Below are 16,751 nucleotides of genomic sequence, written 5' to 3'. Positions count from 1 at the left end.
GGGAGCAGAGGCCTTACCTATCTCCCTTGGAGAGACAGGTGGTTCTGAACTGCTGACCTGGTGGCTAGCAGTCTGACTTGTAAGCCATAGCCTTGGAAAGCCCCCTGGGCTGTTCTACTCTGCCCTACCGGGATGGGATGAGTTGGGATGGTTTAGAAGGCACCCGTGTTTGGGGTCGTGGAGAAGGAGCCCTTGGGTAGTGCAAACGGTTCAGTACAGGGCCCCAGCCCAGCCTGGAGCGTCGGATGGCAGGCCTCCTGGAGATCTGCTTTGGGGGGACCCCAGCCATCGAAAATCCTGTGGAACACAGCTCCACTGCAAAGTTCAGGTGGCCAAGTCTTGGAGGGGACCCCTTGGCTCTGTGGTTTGTGTGTGGGGAGGACAGTGGCGAGGCACAGACACGAGTTAGGGGCAGCATTGGGAACCGAAACCCCTTGCGTTCCACGCCAGCTACTCTGCCTTCCTCTGGTTGCTTCTTCCGTCTGCTCCCTCCTCACTCAGACAAGCCCTTGTTGCCCTCTCTGATGAGCCTTTACTTTCTCTCCCCAGTCATGCGGAGGAATCCCTTTGGTGTGGACATCTGCTGTCGGAAGGGGTCCCGCAGCCCCCTGCAGGAGCTCTACAACCCCACCCAGGTAAGCCTCCGAAAGGGCTCACTTGTGTGGCTTGGCCTTCGGGCTCCGTTTGTTCTCAGAATGGTTCGTGTTTTTCTGGCCGCAAGATTCCAGTAGCGTGACTCTTGGGATTTTGGAACGTTTCCTCCCACATCTGTCGTTTCAGTTCCCCCTTTTCTGTATACTGTCCCCAAACGCCTGTCCCCACGAGGAGTGTCGAGATCAGGGGCAGTGCCTCTCGCGGTGTAGGATGCAGCTTGCGGACCCACCTGGGGTTTGGCGTTGGGAGTCCCCACAATCCCAGGTCCCATTGAAGAGCTGGCCTGCCTGGGCTGTCTCCTGTGAGGGGCCACTGCAGAAAGTGTGCGCAGACAGGCAAACTCGCCCCGCTCCCACAGCCCATCATTCAAGCCCAACAATGTCCCACATGCCCCATCTCAGCTGTGCCATGCCAGCTTGCCAAGATGCCTTCGTGTGCAGGGACTCTCTGCTAAGTGCCTGTGACGTGAATGTGACTCATTAATTTAACAAGGCAGCAAACGTGGACTGTGTGCCATCAATTAGGAAAAGAGCTGGCTGCTCTGTGAAGGAAATCATTCCAACGGGGAGTGGGTGGGGGCTGGGGGATCCTCCTTGGAAAGCCAGGAGCAGAGTGAAGGAGGTCTGGTTGCTATGGCAATGGCTTCCTTGGGATGGGTGTGTGTCTTGCTGTGGCCACTCCAGGGCTGGGAGCATTAATTAGCCCTTGATGTTGAGAGCTGATGAGTGAACAACGATTGACAACTGTCTGTTTTTGACAGCTGCTGAGGAGAGAGAGGGGGAGGAAAGTTCTGGTTTGACTTTGTTCTCTAGGCAGCATTTTGTATTCAGTTCTTAATTTGTGGGCTGAGGTGCTTGGTTCGGGAAGGACAGTGCTTGGGCATCAGAGGTGCTGGGTTTCCAGATGTTCTGCCAAGGGATGACAGTGAGACTCTGCGTACCCCACAGCTGCTTCTAGAAAGGAAACTCCCCAGGCTGTCCATCATGAGTGACCTAGCCAGGTGAAGCCACCCCCCTCAGCCCCCACCACCTCAATTCAACACACTGTCAGATTAATAAAGCTACTGGTCATCAGAGGCCTGATAATAATGAGCCAAACAAGACAAAGGAGATCCGACTGAGAGGATGGCGTCCTTAGAACGGAACCCCACCACAAGTCTCCCACTTCGGGAGTAGTGTGGAGGGATCCTTGACCTGGAGGAACTTTACAGGGAACTTGAGATCGGGGTTTCTCTGGTCAGGGACTGTTTTCATGATGGCAGGCAGGTCTCCCAGCTTGTTCACACCCCCGTCCCCAGGAGCCGGTGCAATCGAGGCTTGGACAGAGGGTGGGTGTCTGATGGGCTGCTCTGAGAATTGCACAGGCAACTCAGATGCAAGCCATCGCCATTCCCGCCCTCCAATCATTTTCTTCTTCAAAACCAAACGGTCGGCGCGCTACTGCTTTCCCAGGTGTTGGGGTAGCATGGGAAGGGCCTCTTGGGGTGGCAAGTCCATCACTAGCACCTAACACAGAGCCTGGCTTAGGGCGGGCACCCCCAAATATCTGTGGTTGAGAGCACGAAGATCCAGCTCCAGATTCGCACTTCACCTCTAACAGGTGTGCAGCGCGGAGCACATGATGAGTCCTTGTTAGAAACACTCCAAGTCCACTACCGGGGAGTCAGTGCCGGGGGCTGGGGTTCCGAGACTCTAACTGTTGATGGGACTAGAAAGCCCAGTCTTTCTCCCGTGGAGCTGCAGGTGGTTTCAAACTGCAGACCCTGGGGCTCGCAGTCCCCAGGTAGCCAGTCGAATGGCCTCTTGTCGTCGGATCATGGTTTAGAGGGCAACTTCAGTAGCGGAAGCCTGGGCTTCCAAGCCAGACTGGGTCCAAATCCGGATTCATCGTTACTAAGCTGCAGAACCTCCCGGGACAGCTGCTCCTCTTTCAGCACTTGGAGGTAACCACTCCCACCAACAGGGGCCTTAGAAGCGTGCCGGTGAGGCTTCTGCTTGTTGCTTGGGACCTGGTGTTGGGGAAAGCAGTCGCTAGCAGAGGCATTGTGACCACAGAGGTAGAGAGTCAGGAAAAGGAGGGAAGCCTCAGGGAGAGGGGTGGATGCAGTCGCCCACACAACGGGCTAACAAACGGCTCTTCGGGAAGGCGAACCCAAGAGCATTTCACTGTTAGGCAGGTGGATTCCCCATCCAGCCAGGTAAGCACAGGCTTACCTAGGCATATTTATTACTCTGTAGCGAATGTCCAGGCCACTGTGAGCTGGAACTGCTGCTCAGTGATTAACTGACTCCCACCACCCTGCAGGGGTGCACTTGGTGCTGGGCCTTCCCCTGGAGTAATGCCATTCACAGGCTTGTTCACTCACTGGTCCATGTACTCCTTTGCCATTACTGGGTCTCCCTCTGTTTCTTCTGGAGCCCACACGGCTGCCAACTGCCAGGTCAGCAGTTCAAAGCCACAGCTTCTCTGATGGGGAAAGACGGGGCTTTCTTCTCCTACAAATCTTGGGGGGCAGTTCTACTCTGTCTAACAGGGTCGCTGTGAGTCAGCATCAACTTGATGGCTGTGGGTTTGGTTTCCTGTTTCTTTAAAGGGGGAGGCATTGGGCACATGCGGTGCACAGGCCATGGGAGCTTAGGCCAACAGGCCTGGTTACTCCACTTTCCCAGGTTGACGGGGCTGAGCCGACTGACAAGTTGGGTCCCCCGCCTGCTTCTCTTGTAAACCAATCAAAGAAGGAGGCCAGGCCCTCCTAGGTCAGGGGCTGCCTTTCTTCCCATAGTGCTGAGTGTTGACTGGGCAAGATTCTCATGGACCAGAAGGCCAGGGTTTTAGCAGGGAGCTCTGGTGGGGTAGTGGGTCACTCATTGGGCTGTTAACCACAAGGCTGGCAGTTCAAACCTAGCAGCTGCTCTCTGGGAGGAAAACGAGGCTTTCTGCATCTGTAAAGATTGACAGCCTCACGCTGCGCTTCTAGGGACTCTGAGACTTAGAATTGACTTGGTAGCAGTCAGTTTTTGAGGGCTTTGGGAAATCCCTGGGTGGTACCACTGGTTCACAGGGTTGGCAGATGGCTGACGGAAAGGTTGGAGGTTTGAGTCCCCCCAGAAGTGCCTTAGAAGAAAGTCCTGGTGACCCTCTATTAAAAACCAGCTCGGGGAATCCTTGTGGAATGCAGCTCACTGTGAGATGCGTGGGTAACCATGAGTCAGAGCCTACTTGGTGGCAACTGGCAGGACTGAGGAGGCAGCGCTGGGTGTCATCCGTGAAAGGGGGGCGGGTGACTCATCCTCTGCCATCAGGAATGTCTTGGGCAAGCTGTCTAGTCCCTTCGGGTGGCCACCAGGGAAGTGTCCCTGCAGGAAAGTCATGGTGTTTCCTCGGGATGTTTTTCCTCGGCCTGGTTTCCTTTACAAGCTGCCGTGATGTCCTCTTCCCACGCAGGGCCAGCGGGGCCATCTTGGGGACCTTTGGAGCTGCCTCAGCTAGGCATTAGGAGAGGAGGAAGTGAGGGCTTACTTCGTCTCTGAGACCGTTACTCACCCAGCCCCTCATGGGCCTTGGCTGCTGGTTGTTGTATTTCCCAACCAGCCCGGCTGTTGAAGTAGTCAACCCCGAACGCCGTTACCCCAGAGGCAGATGACAAACCCTCTAAGCAGTAGAATCTGAACCGTGCCCAGAGGTGGAGCTTCCCCTTCTGTTACTGACTGGAGAGGCGTGTTTGCTGTATCGCCGTGAAAGCAGGAACCATGGGGGGGAGACAAGAACCCAACCTGAGCATCCAGAAGGCCCTGTCTTAGTCGCCACGTGCTGGGGCGAGAGGCCAGGTCCCATGTGGAGGCTCAGACTCTTAGCCGCGCTGTAGGGCAGAGGAGAACTGCCCCGGGGTGTTCCTGAGACTGGGACTCTCTGTGGTAGTAGAAAACCTCTCCTTGTTTCACGTTCCTTCAGAGCGGCTGCTGGTAGTGTTGAGCTGCTGGCCTTGCAGGGACCCCTCTAATTCATTACCCACGGTGCCAACCAGACTTGCCACGTTTCAGGACGGGCTCGCTGGCAGTGAGTTTGGTTTGGTTATACAGAGACTTGGAAATACTATCATGCCCGAAGCCTGGACAGGGAGGGGTCTTTGTATGCATTTCCTGCCGCTGCCATGAAGAAATACCACAAACTGGGCAGCTTACCAGATCGGAGAGATAGTGTCTCACAGCTCGGAGTCTGCGCAAAGGGTGTCAGCCCGCCCTTGTTCTCACTGACAGCTCGAGGACCTAGACCCCCAAACTTAACTTAGTCTGCTGCCCGCTTTTCGGGGGGCGAAATTTACTCAGTCATGTGCACCCCCCGCCCCAGCAATTAAAAACTTTTGTGCTATAGCTCCTAATCCAGGATAAACTGTAGCAATCTGCTTTTGCAGTGCCCTCCACCCCCATGGTTACAGCACCCTCCCAGGGGTGACATCACCCACTTTGAGAAACATTGCTCAGGAGGAAAGGTCCTTTCTCTTGCCTTCTGGAAGCCCCAAATGTCCCCGACTTGCAGCTCCAAGGTAATCCTGTCGCCGTCCTCCTGCGTCTCTTTTATGGGAAACTCTCAAATAAGGGCCCACCTGACTCTGTTAAAAACCCCCAAACCAAACTCACTGTCGTAGAGTGGATGCCGACTCAGCGATCCTAAAGGACAGGGTAGAACTGCCTCCTCTGAGTTTCCAAGAAAATCGCTCTTTATGGAAGTACAAAAGCCCTGTTCAAAGGAGCCCAGAAAGCAGACTACGGCTTAGGCGTTGGGCTGCAAATTTCCAACATTGGTGGTTCAAACCCACCATCCACTTCTCAGGAGAAACATGAGGCTCTCTGTTCCCATCAAGATTTGCAGTCTCAGAAACGCTGGGGAGCCGTTCTCCATTTGGAGGTCAGACTCGACTTGACGGCCACGGGTTCTCCGTTAGGACTTCCTGTTAGTTTAACTGACCGGATCGTCGAAGGCCCCATTTCTAAACCGGGCGACATTTACAGGATGAGGACTTCACCATGTCTTTTGTGGAGGACACATCACACCCCGGGCTCAGATGCATGGGAGTAGATGAGCCTAGAACATTCTATCCTTTGCTCAAGGTCATACCGTGGGCCCAACCCTGTGAGGATTCAAGCCCAAGGCCACTGCTTTGGTTTTCCCATCAGGCTGTGCACTGACTGCAGTGCACTCAGGCCACGGTGCTCCCCATCGCCTCCTAGGCTTGTGAAAGGAAATCCAGGGTTTATAAATGAGGTGCTGCAGAGGGTTGTGGAAAGTACCACGGACCACCAGAAGACCAAGCATCTCTACTTTGGAAGAAGCGCAGCCAGAATGCTCTTTGGAAGCAAGGCCGGTGCCCCTTCATCTCACGTACGCTGGGCACGTGATCAGGAGAGAAGGACGTCTGCTTGGTAAGGTACAGGGGCATCGAGAAAGAGGAAGGCCCCCAAATGAGAAGGATTGGCACAGTGGCTAGAACAGTGGGCTCAGACACAACGGTGCGGGTGAGGCAAGTGTAAGACAGACTGGGGCGTGTTTGTTCCTATTGTACACAGGGCCGCCATGCCGCAGAGCCAGCTGACAGCCCCGGGCCACAAAACCTTCACACCAAGGTCATCGTCTTCTCTCAGCAGTCACGATCCCCGACAAAGAAAAACAAAAGTTCACCCCACCATTGCCGTCGGACCAAGGCTTCAAAGCCCCTTGGGACAGTTGGCCATAATCTGGTTTTGCTATCCAAGGTTTGCTTATTTTTAGTGCCCGCAAACCTCGAATCATTTAAACAAACCAAAAAAAAAGTCATTGTTTTTTTTAAGTCTGTAGTTGATATTCTTGGAGAATATTCTTGGAGAAGCTGCACCCTGATGTCGTATAATTTCCCAGTTCTCTGCTGCCTCCCTGGCCCCAAAATAAAATGTAATTGCTGATCAGCTCAGCTGTCGCCGGGCCCCGGAGAGTTCAGGAGTTGCCAACTGCATATTTGTGGGCCGCCTCGGCTTGGCTTCGCCCCACAAGGCAGAGCTGCCCTGTCAGCCGTGAATAGGGCATAATTGCCCTCAAATGCCAGCAAGGGCGAGACAGCTAGTCCTTCTGCCTCGCCCACCTGTTGGGCCCTCTCCCCGGTTCCCTGAAGCCTTCCCAGTCCCACTCCTGTGGTTCCAGCCTATAGGGCTGCCTATTTTGACCATTAGCCTCCCCACTGCTCTGTGGTTACCATGTTCCAGGAAGAGGTATACCCAGCCAGGCTGGCCGGTGTTTGTCTCCCTGCTGAGTACTTGGGTGACAATGGCTTTTGAACTCTTAGGCTGGGATTGAGCTCCAGCTCATTGCGACCTTCTATGACAGAGCAGAACTGCCCCGTGGGTTTCCAAGGCTGCAAGTCTTTGCTGGAGTAGAAAGCCCAGTCTTTCTCCCAAGGAGTGTGCTGAGTTTAAACTGCTGACCTTGTGGTTAGCAACTCAGCTCATAACCCAGGACGCCACCAGGGTGCCTTGCAACTCACAGGGATCCTACGTACAAGAGAACACCACCCGGCCCAGTGCTGCACCTCACTCACAATTGTTGTTAGGCTTGAACCCATTGTTGCAGCCACGGTGTCAATCCATCTCATCGTGGGTCTTCCTCTGTGCTGTCTTAAACCAAGCAGGAAGTCCTTCTCCGGGAACTGGTGGCTTCCGAGAGCACGTCCCCCGAAGACTGTGAGATGAATCCCACCATCCTGGGTGCCAAGAAGCCTTCCGACTTGACTTGCTCGGAGACGGACTTGAGTGTTCTCCGGGCAGCCCGTGGGGCTTTCGGCGGTCTTCTCCAGCACCGCCATTCAAAGGCATCCCTTTTTCGTCGTCTTCCTGCCTCGTCCAGCGTTCGCAGGCATGTCAGGCAACTGGAAGTACCAGGTCTGGGGTCCTCAGAGGGACAGCTTTGCTTTTCAACACCTTAAAGAGGATTCTGTTTAGTGCCGTAGATGTGCCCACACACCGTTTGATTTCTTGACCGCTGCTTCCACGAGCGTTGATTGTGGATCCCGATAAACTGAAGCCTCCCCAGGTGAAGGAAACAGTTCCGCCTTCCATTATCAATCAAGAGGTTGATGGTTCCAGTACATCCTCGGCATCTTGGTAGACAGTCTAGTGCTCTGTTTCAAGAAGCTTGACCTTGGCACGCCTGTGGGCAGAGTGCTTGGGGTTCTGCTATGCCACACACGGGGTCACCTTGAGTCTGAATATGGATGGAGCTGGCTTTTGGTGTCTGAGTCCAGGAGGATTGTGTGAGCACCAGGTCAAGTGGTCTGTAGCCTTTCTTAGGCATCTTTGGGGACCAGATGAAGGAATCTACACCAGTAGATCAACCTTTATAAAGCAGCAAAATCAATAAGGAGGGGGGCGGGGGGAAGGCTCCAAAGACTCTGAGAGTGGGGTGACTTGTGCAACTGAGTTTGCAGCAGCCTAATTCATCATCGCAGAAAAGGCAAGCAGCTGAGACGCCCTTCCATGGGAGCCCTGACCGTGCAGTGGCTGCTAACTGGAAGATAGGCGGTTCAGATCCACCAGCTGTGCTCTTTGGGAGAAAGATGTGGCTGCCTCAGTGGGCTGAGCTCTAGAAGAAGGATGGATAGGAAGAGGAGAAGGAAAGGGGGGAAAGGTGCTCTGTCCACGTCCCTGACAATTGTAGGCATTTTCACATTCATCTCATTTAATCTTCACAACAACCCTTAAAGACAAGGGTTAGCTATTAAACGTACTGTATCTGTCCCCCCCCACCCCACCCCAATCCCTCAATAAGTGTTTGAATCCTCGTGCCTTTCCCTGTTCTGATAGCTCTGTTTGGAAAGAGGGCTTCTTTGTTGTGTTAATTAGATCACTCCTTCATAGAAACTGTACAACTTGGTGGTGTCATGGTTACACGTTGGGCTGCTAACCTCCAGGTTAACAGTTCAAAATCACCTGCCGCGCCGAGGGAGAAAGATGGGCCTCTCTACTTCCATAAAGAGTACCAGTCTCGGAAACCCACAGGGGCAGTTCTACCCTATCCTTATAAGGATGGCATGAATCAGAATCCAATCGATGGCAGTGAGTTATACTGGTAAGTTGTTGTGTTAATTAGATCACACCCTAGTAGGGTGGGTGTTAAATCTCATCATTTCTGATTTGCAGAAGGAGCAGATTGCCACAGCTAATTCACAATGAAAAATTCATTTAGAGTGAAATAAAAAGAACCAGGGGCCACAAAGAGCAGACTAGACACACAGTCGCAGGTACCTGGGGGAAGACGGGTACATCCACCCTGATTTGTACTTTTAACTTCCAGAGCCTCTAGGTGATCCATTTGTTATTTCAGCCTGCCCAGTTGTGGCATTTCTAGTGTGGCGACACTGGCAAAGGAAGATAGAAGGTATCTTGTGACCCCATTTCCCCCAGATAAGTTGAAGGATGTTCAGAAGGCTCAAGCAATTTGCCAAGGTCACCCAGATCCTCAATGCCAGAATGGAGCCAGCGGGTAGTGGGGACAGAGCCGGCTGCTTTATCTTTCTGTGTGTGTGCATGTACATGGGGTTGGTGGTGGTGGTGGTGGTGGTGGTGGTGGTGGGGTGTTGTTATTTTCTTTATTTCTCGCAGGTGGGAAAAATGCTTCCTTGAGGTTCGATCTCCCAGTGAATGAGGCTGAGGCCTGGGCCCTGCCCAGGACCAGCTGTGAAATTCCCAGCCGGGGGCTGAGGCTTAAGGCACAGTACAGAAAGCACAGTGCAAACTGCAGCGTCGACTCAGAGGAGCCCCGCGGGACCGAGCAGAGCTGCCACGCGGGGCTGTTGAGGGTGCCGCTTCTTTCTCCCACAAGAGCGACTGGTGGGTTCACGCTGCTGACCTTGGAGTTAGTAGCCAGGGCTTTCACTGCTGCACCTCCAGACCACACAGACGTTGTTTAGCAAACAACTGCAGGCTTACACTTTGCTTCAGGAGCCCGACGCTGTTCCGAGCCAAGGAGAGCCTTCCTCTGCTCTAAGGTAGCAGACATGAGCAAAACGTGGAAGCCAGGTCCTCGGTTCAGCGGGTGGCTCCAGATTGATTAAAGCTTGTCGTAGCCCCGGGGAGGAACACCTCTCTCTAGGCCCAGCTTCCACCCCCGCTCAGCAATGCTTGCCCAAACTGGATTCTTCTGCAGCCACTTATTAAAAGTCATTGTTCGGTGCCAGCGAGTCCTTGTTCAATTCCTCGTGACCGCCTAAGCAGCCCGGTGGTGCATTGGTTAGGAGTTGGGCTGCAATCCATGCGGTCAGCAGTTCAAAACCACCAGCTGATCTTTGGGAGGAAGACGGAGCTTTCTACTCCTGTAAACAGTTACAGTCTCAGAAACTCACAGGGGCAGCTCTGCCCTGCCCTAGAGTGTCACTGTGAGTCAGAATCCACTCAACAACAGTGAATTTGGTGTGTGTGTGTGTGTCTGCGCCTGCATCCCCACCCCCCCCACGTGTGTGACAGTACAACTGTGTCCTAAAGGGTTTTCAGAAGTTGATGGCCAGGCCTTTCTTCAGCTTGCTTCTGAGTGGACTTCACCCTCCAACTGTTGGCAATAGAGCACCAACCAGGGAGTCTCAAAGGGCCTGAGTGCTGGGCTGGAAGTTCTTGACATTCTAGAAATCTCACTCTTTCAGAGCCTCCACTGAGCACCCTGGGCCATCACCCAGATATGTGAATAGCTTTGTCCTATTGCCCTGGTGTACAACTGAGCAGCCCACCTCTGTCTGTTTCCACGTTGGGTCATTTTAACCTGCTCTGTGTTTGTAATTATCAGCTTTCTTTGCATTGACGTTGATCTGTGGTTTACTTCGTTGTTGCTGGTGGGGTTTTACAAATATGAACTCCAGAGTAGGTAAATCGGTAGAGACCGTGACTAGATAACTGACCCTCAGGGTTATGACAGGGGAGGCTGGGCCAATGGGGAGCGGATACAAGAATGAAGAGAATGATCAGCAAGTGATTGTGGTGATGATTGTACAACTCTTTTAGATGTGGTTCAACCATTGGATTGCATTGTATAGAAAGTGTATGTCAGTGAAACAGTTTTTAAAGAGCGAGACCATCTCTGATTCTTTGATGCCAACTCCCAAACCAGACTCTGCCATCGAGTCCATGCTGACTCACGGCGACCCTAGAGGGCAGAGTAGACCTGCCCCTGTGGGCTTCCGAGACGGTTAACTCTTTCCCAGAGCAGAGAGCCTCATCTTTCTCCCTTAGAGCAGCTCGCGGGTTCGAACGGCTGACCCGTGGTTAGCAGCCCAGCATGTAACCCCCTATGCCACCAGGGCTCTTCTTGATTCTAACATAACCCATGATGTGAAAGACCAGGCAGAGCATCCCCACGGAGGGATGCATCTTTGTAGATGAACCTCCCACCTCCCACGTTATTTATTTATTTATTTATCTTTGCACTTAGCCCCACCTGTCGGCTAGGATGGGGTCTCTGCTTCAGTCCTGCCTCTGATAGCCTGCGTGTTAGCCAAAATTGGGTGGACACGGCCAAGAAGCTAACCTCCCATATCCAGTGACCCCAGGCAAGGCACCAGGAAGGACCTGGAACCATGCCCCGCTCAATCCTCTAAGGCAGTTGTTCTCAACCTGTGGGCTGTGACCCCTTTGGGGGTCAAATGGCCCTTTCACAGGGGTCGCCTGATTCATAACAGTAGTAAAATGACAGTTATGAAGTATCGATGAAAATAATTTTATGATTTGGTGGGTCACAGCAGGTTGAGAACCGCTGCTCTAAGGAGAGCCGGGCTTGGTCCAGGCAGACATGGGAAGGGCCTTTCTGAAGGGCACTGGGGAAGCACTCCCTGTGCTCTGATTGGCTGTCCAGGAAGGATGCTGCCAAGGGGCTGTGGGGAAGGCCAGGAAGAGCAGACGCTGTCCGGTCCCCAACTCTGGTCAATTAATCCCTTCATTATCAACCACCTGGTAAACGACGGGTCCATCTCATTATCCGCTTTGACCCAACAGCTGTCTACCAGCCAACGCGGATTAATTGATTTCGTTGTAGACTGGCTCCCTATGCAAAGATATTACTTATTGTCAGCCTAGCAGAACGAACGGCAGCTGGCCGGCCAAGATGAAATATTACATTAGCCTGATCTTAAACGCAGCACTTGGGAGAATGCTTCATTATTCATCGCAAATTACAATAGACTGGAGAAACCCATTGCAAAAACTGGATCACTGTGGACCACCCCCACCCCACCCCACCTCCCACTGAGTCAGTGCCAGCGCAGAGAGACTGACTGCCCCATCCTCCCACTCTGTACCATTCTTAAACCAGTGCGGCTGCCATGCTCAGATTTCCAATCAGGCCAGGCAGGAGGGGTTTCTGGAGTCAGACATGGTTTGGGGTAAAGGAGAGGACTGGATACTTGGAAGGCCTGGGACTTCCCAGCCCAGATGGATGATGGGACCAGGAACTGGACCTCCCCAAGCTTCAGGTGTGAGGATTAGAAATCGTGTCCAAGAAGTAGCCAGGGCAGGGCCAGGATGGTTGTTGGTGATGGCCAGTTGGCATCGTGACCTGGGAGGAGCTGGGTAACCTGGGACCTTTCTGAGGGGGCCTGGGCCTGGGCCCCTGCTGCCTCCACCCTTCCTGCTGGCCCAGACATCTGCAGAGATGTATTTGAAATTCAGTTGAATAATAATAAGATAGATGATTTCCTCCTGCCTGGAAGCTGCTCTGAACAATTTTGATTTATGTTCTGTGTCTGGCAGACTCGATGAGTGAGCTCAGTGCACTCATTTACAAGGCCTTGCATGCCAGTGGCGGTGGGGGGGAGGCATGTATATGTGCAGTGTGTGTACATACGTCGTGTGCACCGTCAGTCCACCTCCTGGAAAATGGGCTGGATCAACTCTTACGTCTAATAGCCTCCTTGTGACCATGCTCGCCATGCCCCTAGTGCCCAGCCAGGCGCCTCAGGCCCACTGGTTCCGTCCGACCCCCTGCATGCGGGCAGCAGGGACACCCTGCCTTTGAGCTCATCATTTGCTCCTCATGCAAATCAGGCTCGCATGACAAGGGCTTGTTCTGTTTCCGGAGCTTTATTGGACCCCGTCCACTCAAATCTGGGCAGTAGTCTCAGACCCTAGTGGGGTTTCTCTGTGCCTGCCTGTGGATGTCAGCCGGCCCAGCTCAACTGGAGAAGGGCATTCAAGTGATCAAACGATGTTGGCAGTTTCCAAACCGTTTCCTGATCACCCTCAGTGACACGAGGCCTCGACCTACTTTGATGTTTCTGGGAATCCCACAACTCCAGGAGCTGCTCAGTTGATTGGGTTTCAACCTCCTCCGGGTGGGCAGAGCTGAAACAAGGCCCGGATGGTTCTCCTGCTTCCTGTGGAGGGGAGCTCCTCCCAGAACCTTCCTGCAGATCTGGTGGGGCTCAATGTCCCAACCTGGCTCTCCAACAAGATTCTGGGAGCTTGGGGACAGAGTCCTGAGCCTTTTCTGGTGTGTAAAATCGGGGATGGAAAATCCCGGTTCCGGCATTGGGGACTGACTTAGAGATCACCGGTTCCAAGCAGCATGGTGAACTGCTCAGTCAGTGCTGAGCTTGTACTAGCTCAGATGAAACCTCCCCCAGGAAGCTTTCCTTGATTCTCAACCCCCCACTACTCAAGCCAGAACAGCACTGCTGCTCTAAACATTTAATGCGAACCATATGCCGAACAGAACTTAGTGCCATCGAGTCAATGCCGACTCGTGGCGCCCCTCGTGGACAGAGTAGAACTGCCCCGTGTGTTTCTGAGCCGCTGAACACTTTACGGGAGTAGAAAGCCTCCCCTTTCTCTGCGGAAAGATCCAGATCCTTTCATTTTTTTCTAGAAAGCACAGTGAACCGCAAATAAAGAAGCAAACAAAACCAGGTGTTATTCATTTTAATACTGTCATTTCGTTAGCCCCCAACCCCCAAACCCACTGCCGTTGAGTTCATTCCGATCGTCGCCACCCTATCAGCAGGGTTTCCAAGGCTGTGAAGGTTGGCTGGCAGACAGCCTCGCGGCTGTCCCACAGAGCAGCTGGTCGGCTCGAACCAACAACCTCGCCGTTTAGTAGCCCCACCAGTGGTCCTTTACGTAATCCAGCATATCCAAAATAGTGTCATTTAGCCATGTAATCAGTACATTTTCCCCCTTAAGGCATCCTGTGCTTATTATTTGCAGGCTCTCCTTGAGATCTGATGTGTGTTTTTTATACCCAAACCAAAAACCCAACCTGTGTTCATTAAGTTGGTTCCGGCCCCTGATGACACCCCACCCCACATGTGACAGAGTGGAACTAGCACGCACACACACACACACACACACACACACACACACACCCGGGCCGGTGTTTCTTGGCCGAAATCTTGACAGAAGCAGGTTGCCAGGCCTTGCTTCTGCAGCGCTGTTGGCTGGGTTCAAACTGCCCAGCTTCAGGTGAGTCGTTGACTAGGAAGCATGCACACCAGGGACGTAGCGAACTGAAAAACCAAACTCTACCATCTAGTCAGTTCCAGCTCCCAGAGACCGATGTAAGGTGTCCGAGGCTGTTCAAAGACAGCCTCATCTTTCCCTTGAGGAGCTGCTGTTGGGTTTGAACCTCCGCCCAGCACTGACCCCTCAGTGCCACTGCTGTAACACATCTCAACTGGGACTGGCCAGGTGCCGAGTGCTCAGTAGCACCACGTGGCTCCTGGCTGTCCAAAACGTGCATCCTGATCCCCTACCCCCACCCCCCAGCCCACATTTCTCTTGCTGAGGACACTGACCACACACATTTGAAATGAAGGGGCCTGGTGGCTGTGCAAGTTAAGGCATTAGACTGCTAACCAGAGGTCAGTGGTTCAAACCCACCAGCCAGGCCTCAGGAGAAAGATGAGGCTGCCTGTTCCCGTAAAGATTCACAGTCTTAAAATGGTCACTATGAGTCAGAATGGACTTGATGCCAAAGGGCCACCAGGCCCTGAGCCCCTTGAGGTCAGGGCCTGTGTCTCATTTATGGCATGTCCAGGGCTACTGCAGCCCAGCCACAGAAAAGATGCTCAGGAGACGTTTGTCTTGAAAGACATACCTATAGTCAGACTGCATCATAGGTGTGTGGATGGCAAGGCTCAATTTTGTGTATTTCGAACATGGGATCAGGACGGTCCAGTCCCTGGAGAAGGACATCGTGCTTGGTAGAGGGTCAGTCAAAAGAAGAGGACCCTCACAGAGAGGGATGGGCACAGTGGCCCCAACTAAGGGCTCCAGCATGGGAACAGTTGTGAGGATGGCACAGGACTGGGCAGTGCTTTGTCCTGGTGGACGTAGGCGCTCTGTGAGGTGGAACTGGCTCGTTGGCACCTGACAACAACAGTCCCCTTGGAAGGAGTTTGACTGCTAACCACAAAGTCGGTGGCTCCAGCCTGTCCTCACCACTCTTTGGGGACAGAGAGGTAGCAGTCTGCTCCCTTAGATTCTAGCCACGGAAAACCCTCAGGGGCAATTCATCTCTGCCCCGTATGGGCACCCTGAGGCAGAATGGACTCTCCCCCATAGGAAACACCTTTGGGTTCCCATGAAAAGCCAGCGACTTAATCTAAGTGCCTAGAAAACTGGCTGATGGTAAAGAGTCAAACATGCCAGTTATTATTGTTGCTATTACTGGTACCTTGGTGGCCTCCTCTTGAAAAGCTTCCACTGTTGGCTGTGCCATTTTCCAAGGCCACCAGCAACGTGCCAGCGTTCCGCTTCCCCCACAACCTCGCCTGCAGTTGGCGGTTTTCTGTCAGTGGGATGAATTGAGTGAAGACCTGGCAGAGTGGGGGGCAGCAGGTGGGAGGGCCTGTGTCTACCGCAAACCTGTGCCTGGAACTTTCTCTGCTGCCTACTTCCTCAGACTCCTGAAAATGCCCTCGGACCTCGCTGGGGCAGACAGAGCATCCTCGGGCCAGGACCAGGCGTACTTGGCCCAGAGATCAGCCAGAACTAGAAAAGAGCTCCGTGAACTTGGAACCTTCTGTATTTCCACCCAGAAAAGAGAGCCGGAGGCTGCATTTAGATGTGCTTTTTAAAATTCGGGCTCTTCCCTGCCTAGGCACAGTGGCTGCCTGTCATTTTCCTCCAAATCCCTTCTCCCAACAGGGCCTGCCTTCAGTGCGGACACGCTGTTGGGTGATCCCCTGTCATCCGCTTCCAACCCAGAATCTGCTTCCAGACCAGCCTCTTTCCTAATTCGCTGAGGCCTGGGGTGATGCCCATGGGGTGACCCTCCCAGTGGCTGACCAAGGAGCTGGTGGTTGAGGCAACTCAGAGGCACCCTGATAGAAAGGCCTGGCAATTTACTCTCCTCCCTCCCCAAATCAGCCCTTGAAAGCCCTGGGGAACAGTTGCACTTTGACGCTGTCTATGGGGTCACCATGAGTTAGAGCCACTCAACAGCCTTGGCAAGAAGCACAGAGCCGATTCAGCAGCAACAACAAACTCACTGCCATGAAGTTGGATCTGACTCAGAGTCACTTTGCACAGGGTCGAGCTGCCCCTGTGGGTTTTTGAGATTGTAACCCTTTATGGGAGTAGAAAACTCTCTCCTGTGAGTGGTTTTGAACCACTCACCTTGCGGTCAGTGGCACGACGTGTAACCCCTGCATTACCAGGGCCCTGCTTCAGGGACCACAGCTGCTCGTTTAAGGGGCATCTAAGGCACAGCTGGTGCTTTTGAACTGCTGACCTTTCGGTGAGCAGCCCAACATATAACCCACTCCGGTCACCGCGAGCCCCAGCAGGTGGCTGGGTAAGGGCAGCCCTCGGCCTTGTCCATTGTGGGGAGGGTTGGCCACAGGACTCAGCAGGCCGCTTCTAATAGCACAGCATCTCCCAGGCACGAAAGAAAGGGCTAACTCGTCCCCCAAGTGCACCCGCCATCAGGACTCCTCGGAGGGAGGGAAATACCTCACCCCAAGCCCTTGGGTTTTGCAGATGGAACATTCTGGTTTCTACTTTCAAAGAGCAAACCCGCAAGTCCTTGGGCAAAGAACAATTTGTCATCTCTGCAAAGGGACACATCTGAATCGGAGCGAGACTGCCTGAGCCCCG

At 53.4% G+C, this 16,751-nt stretch overlaps 1 protein-coding gene across 2 annotated transcripts in view; it reads left to right on the top strand.

Annotated features, from left to right (window-relative positions):
• The window catches only part of CHST11 (carbohydrate sulfotransferase 11), a 282,576-nt gene that overhangs the window by 149,135 nt on the left and 116,690 nt on the right, over positions 1-16,751 (top strand). For both annotated transcript variants that reach the window (XM_004700339.2, XM_004700340.2), the window contains exon 2: positions 550-635. In XM_004700339.2, the coding sequence (XP_004700396.1) occupies positions 550-635 (86 nt within the window). The remainder of the gene's footprint in view (positions 1-549; positions 636-16,751) is intronic.

Source organism: Echinops telfairi, unplaced genomic scaffold, assembly GCF_000313985.2.
Source record: "Echinops telfairi isolate 266 unplaced genomic scaffold, ASM31398v2 ScPeMD7_2;HRSCAF=8, whole genome shotgun sequence".
Lineage (NCBI taxonomy): Eukaryota > Metazoa > Chordata > Mammalia > Afrosoricida > Tenrecidae > Echinops > Echinops telfairi.
Note: the sequence above shows the minus strand (reverse complement) of the source record. Positions and strands in the feature narration are given on the sequence as shown.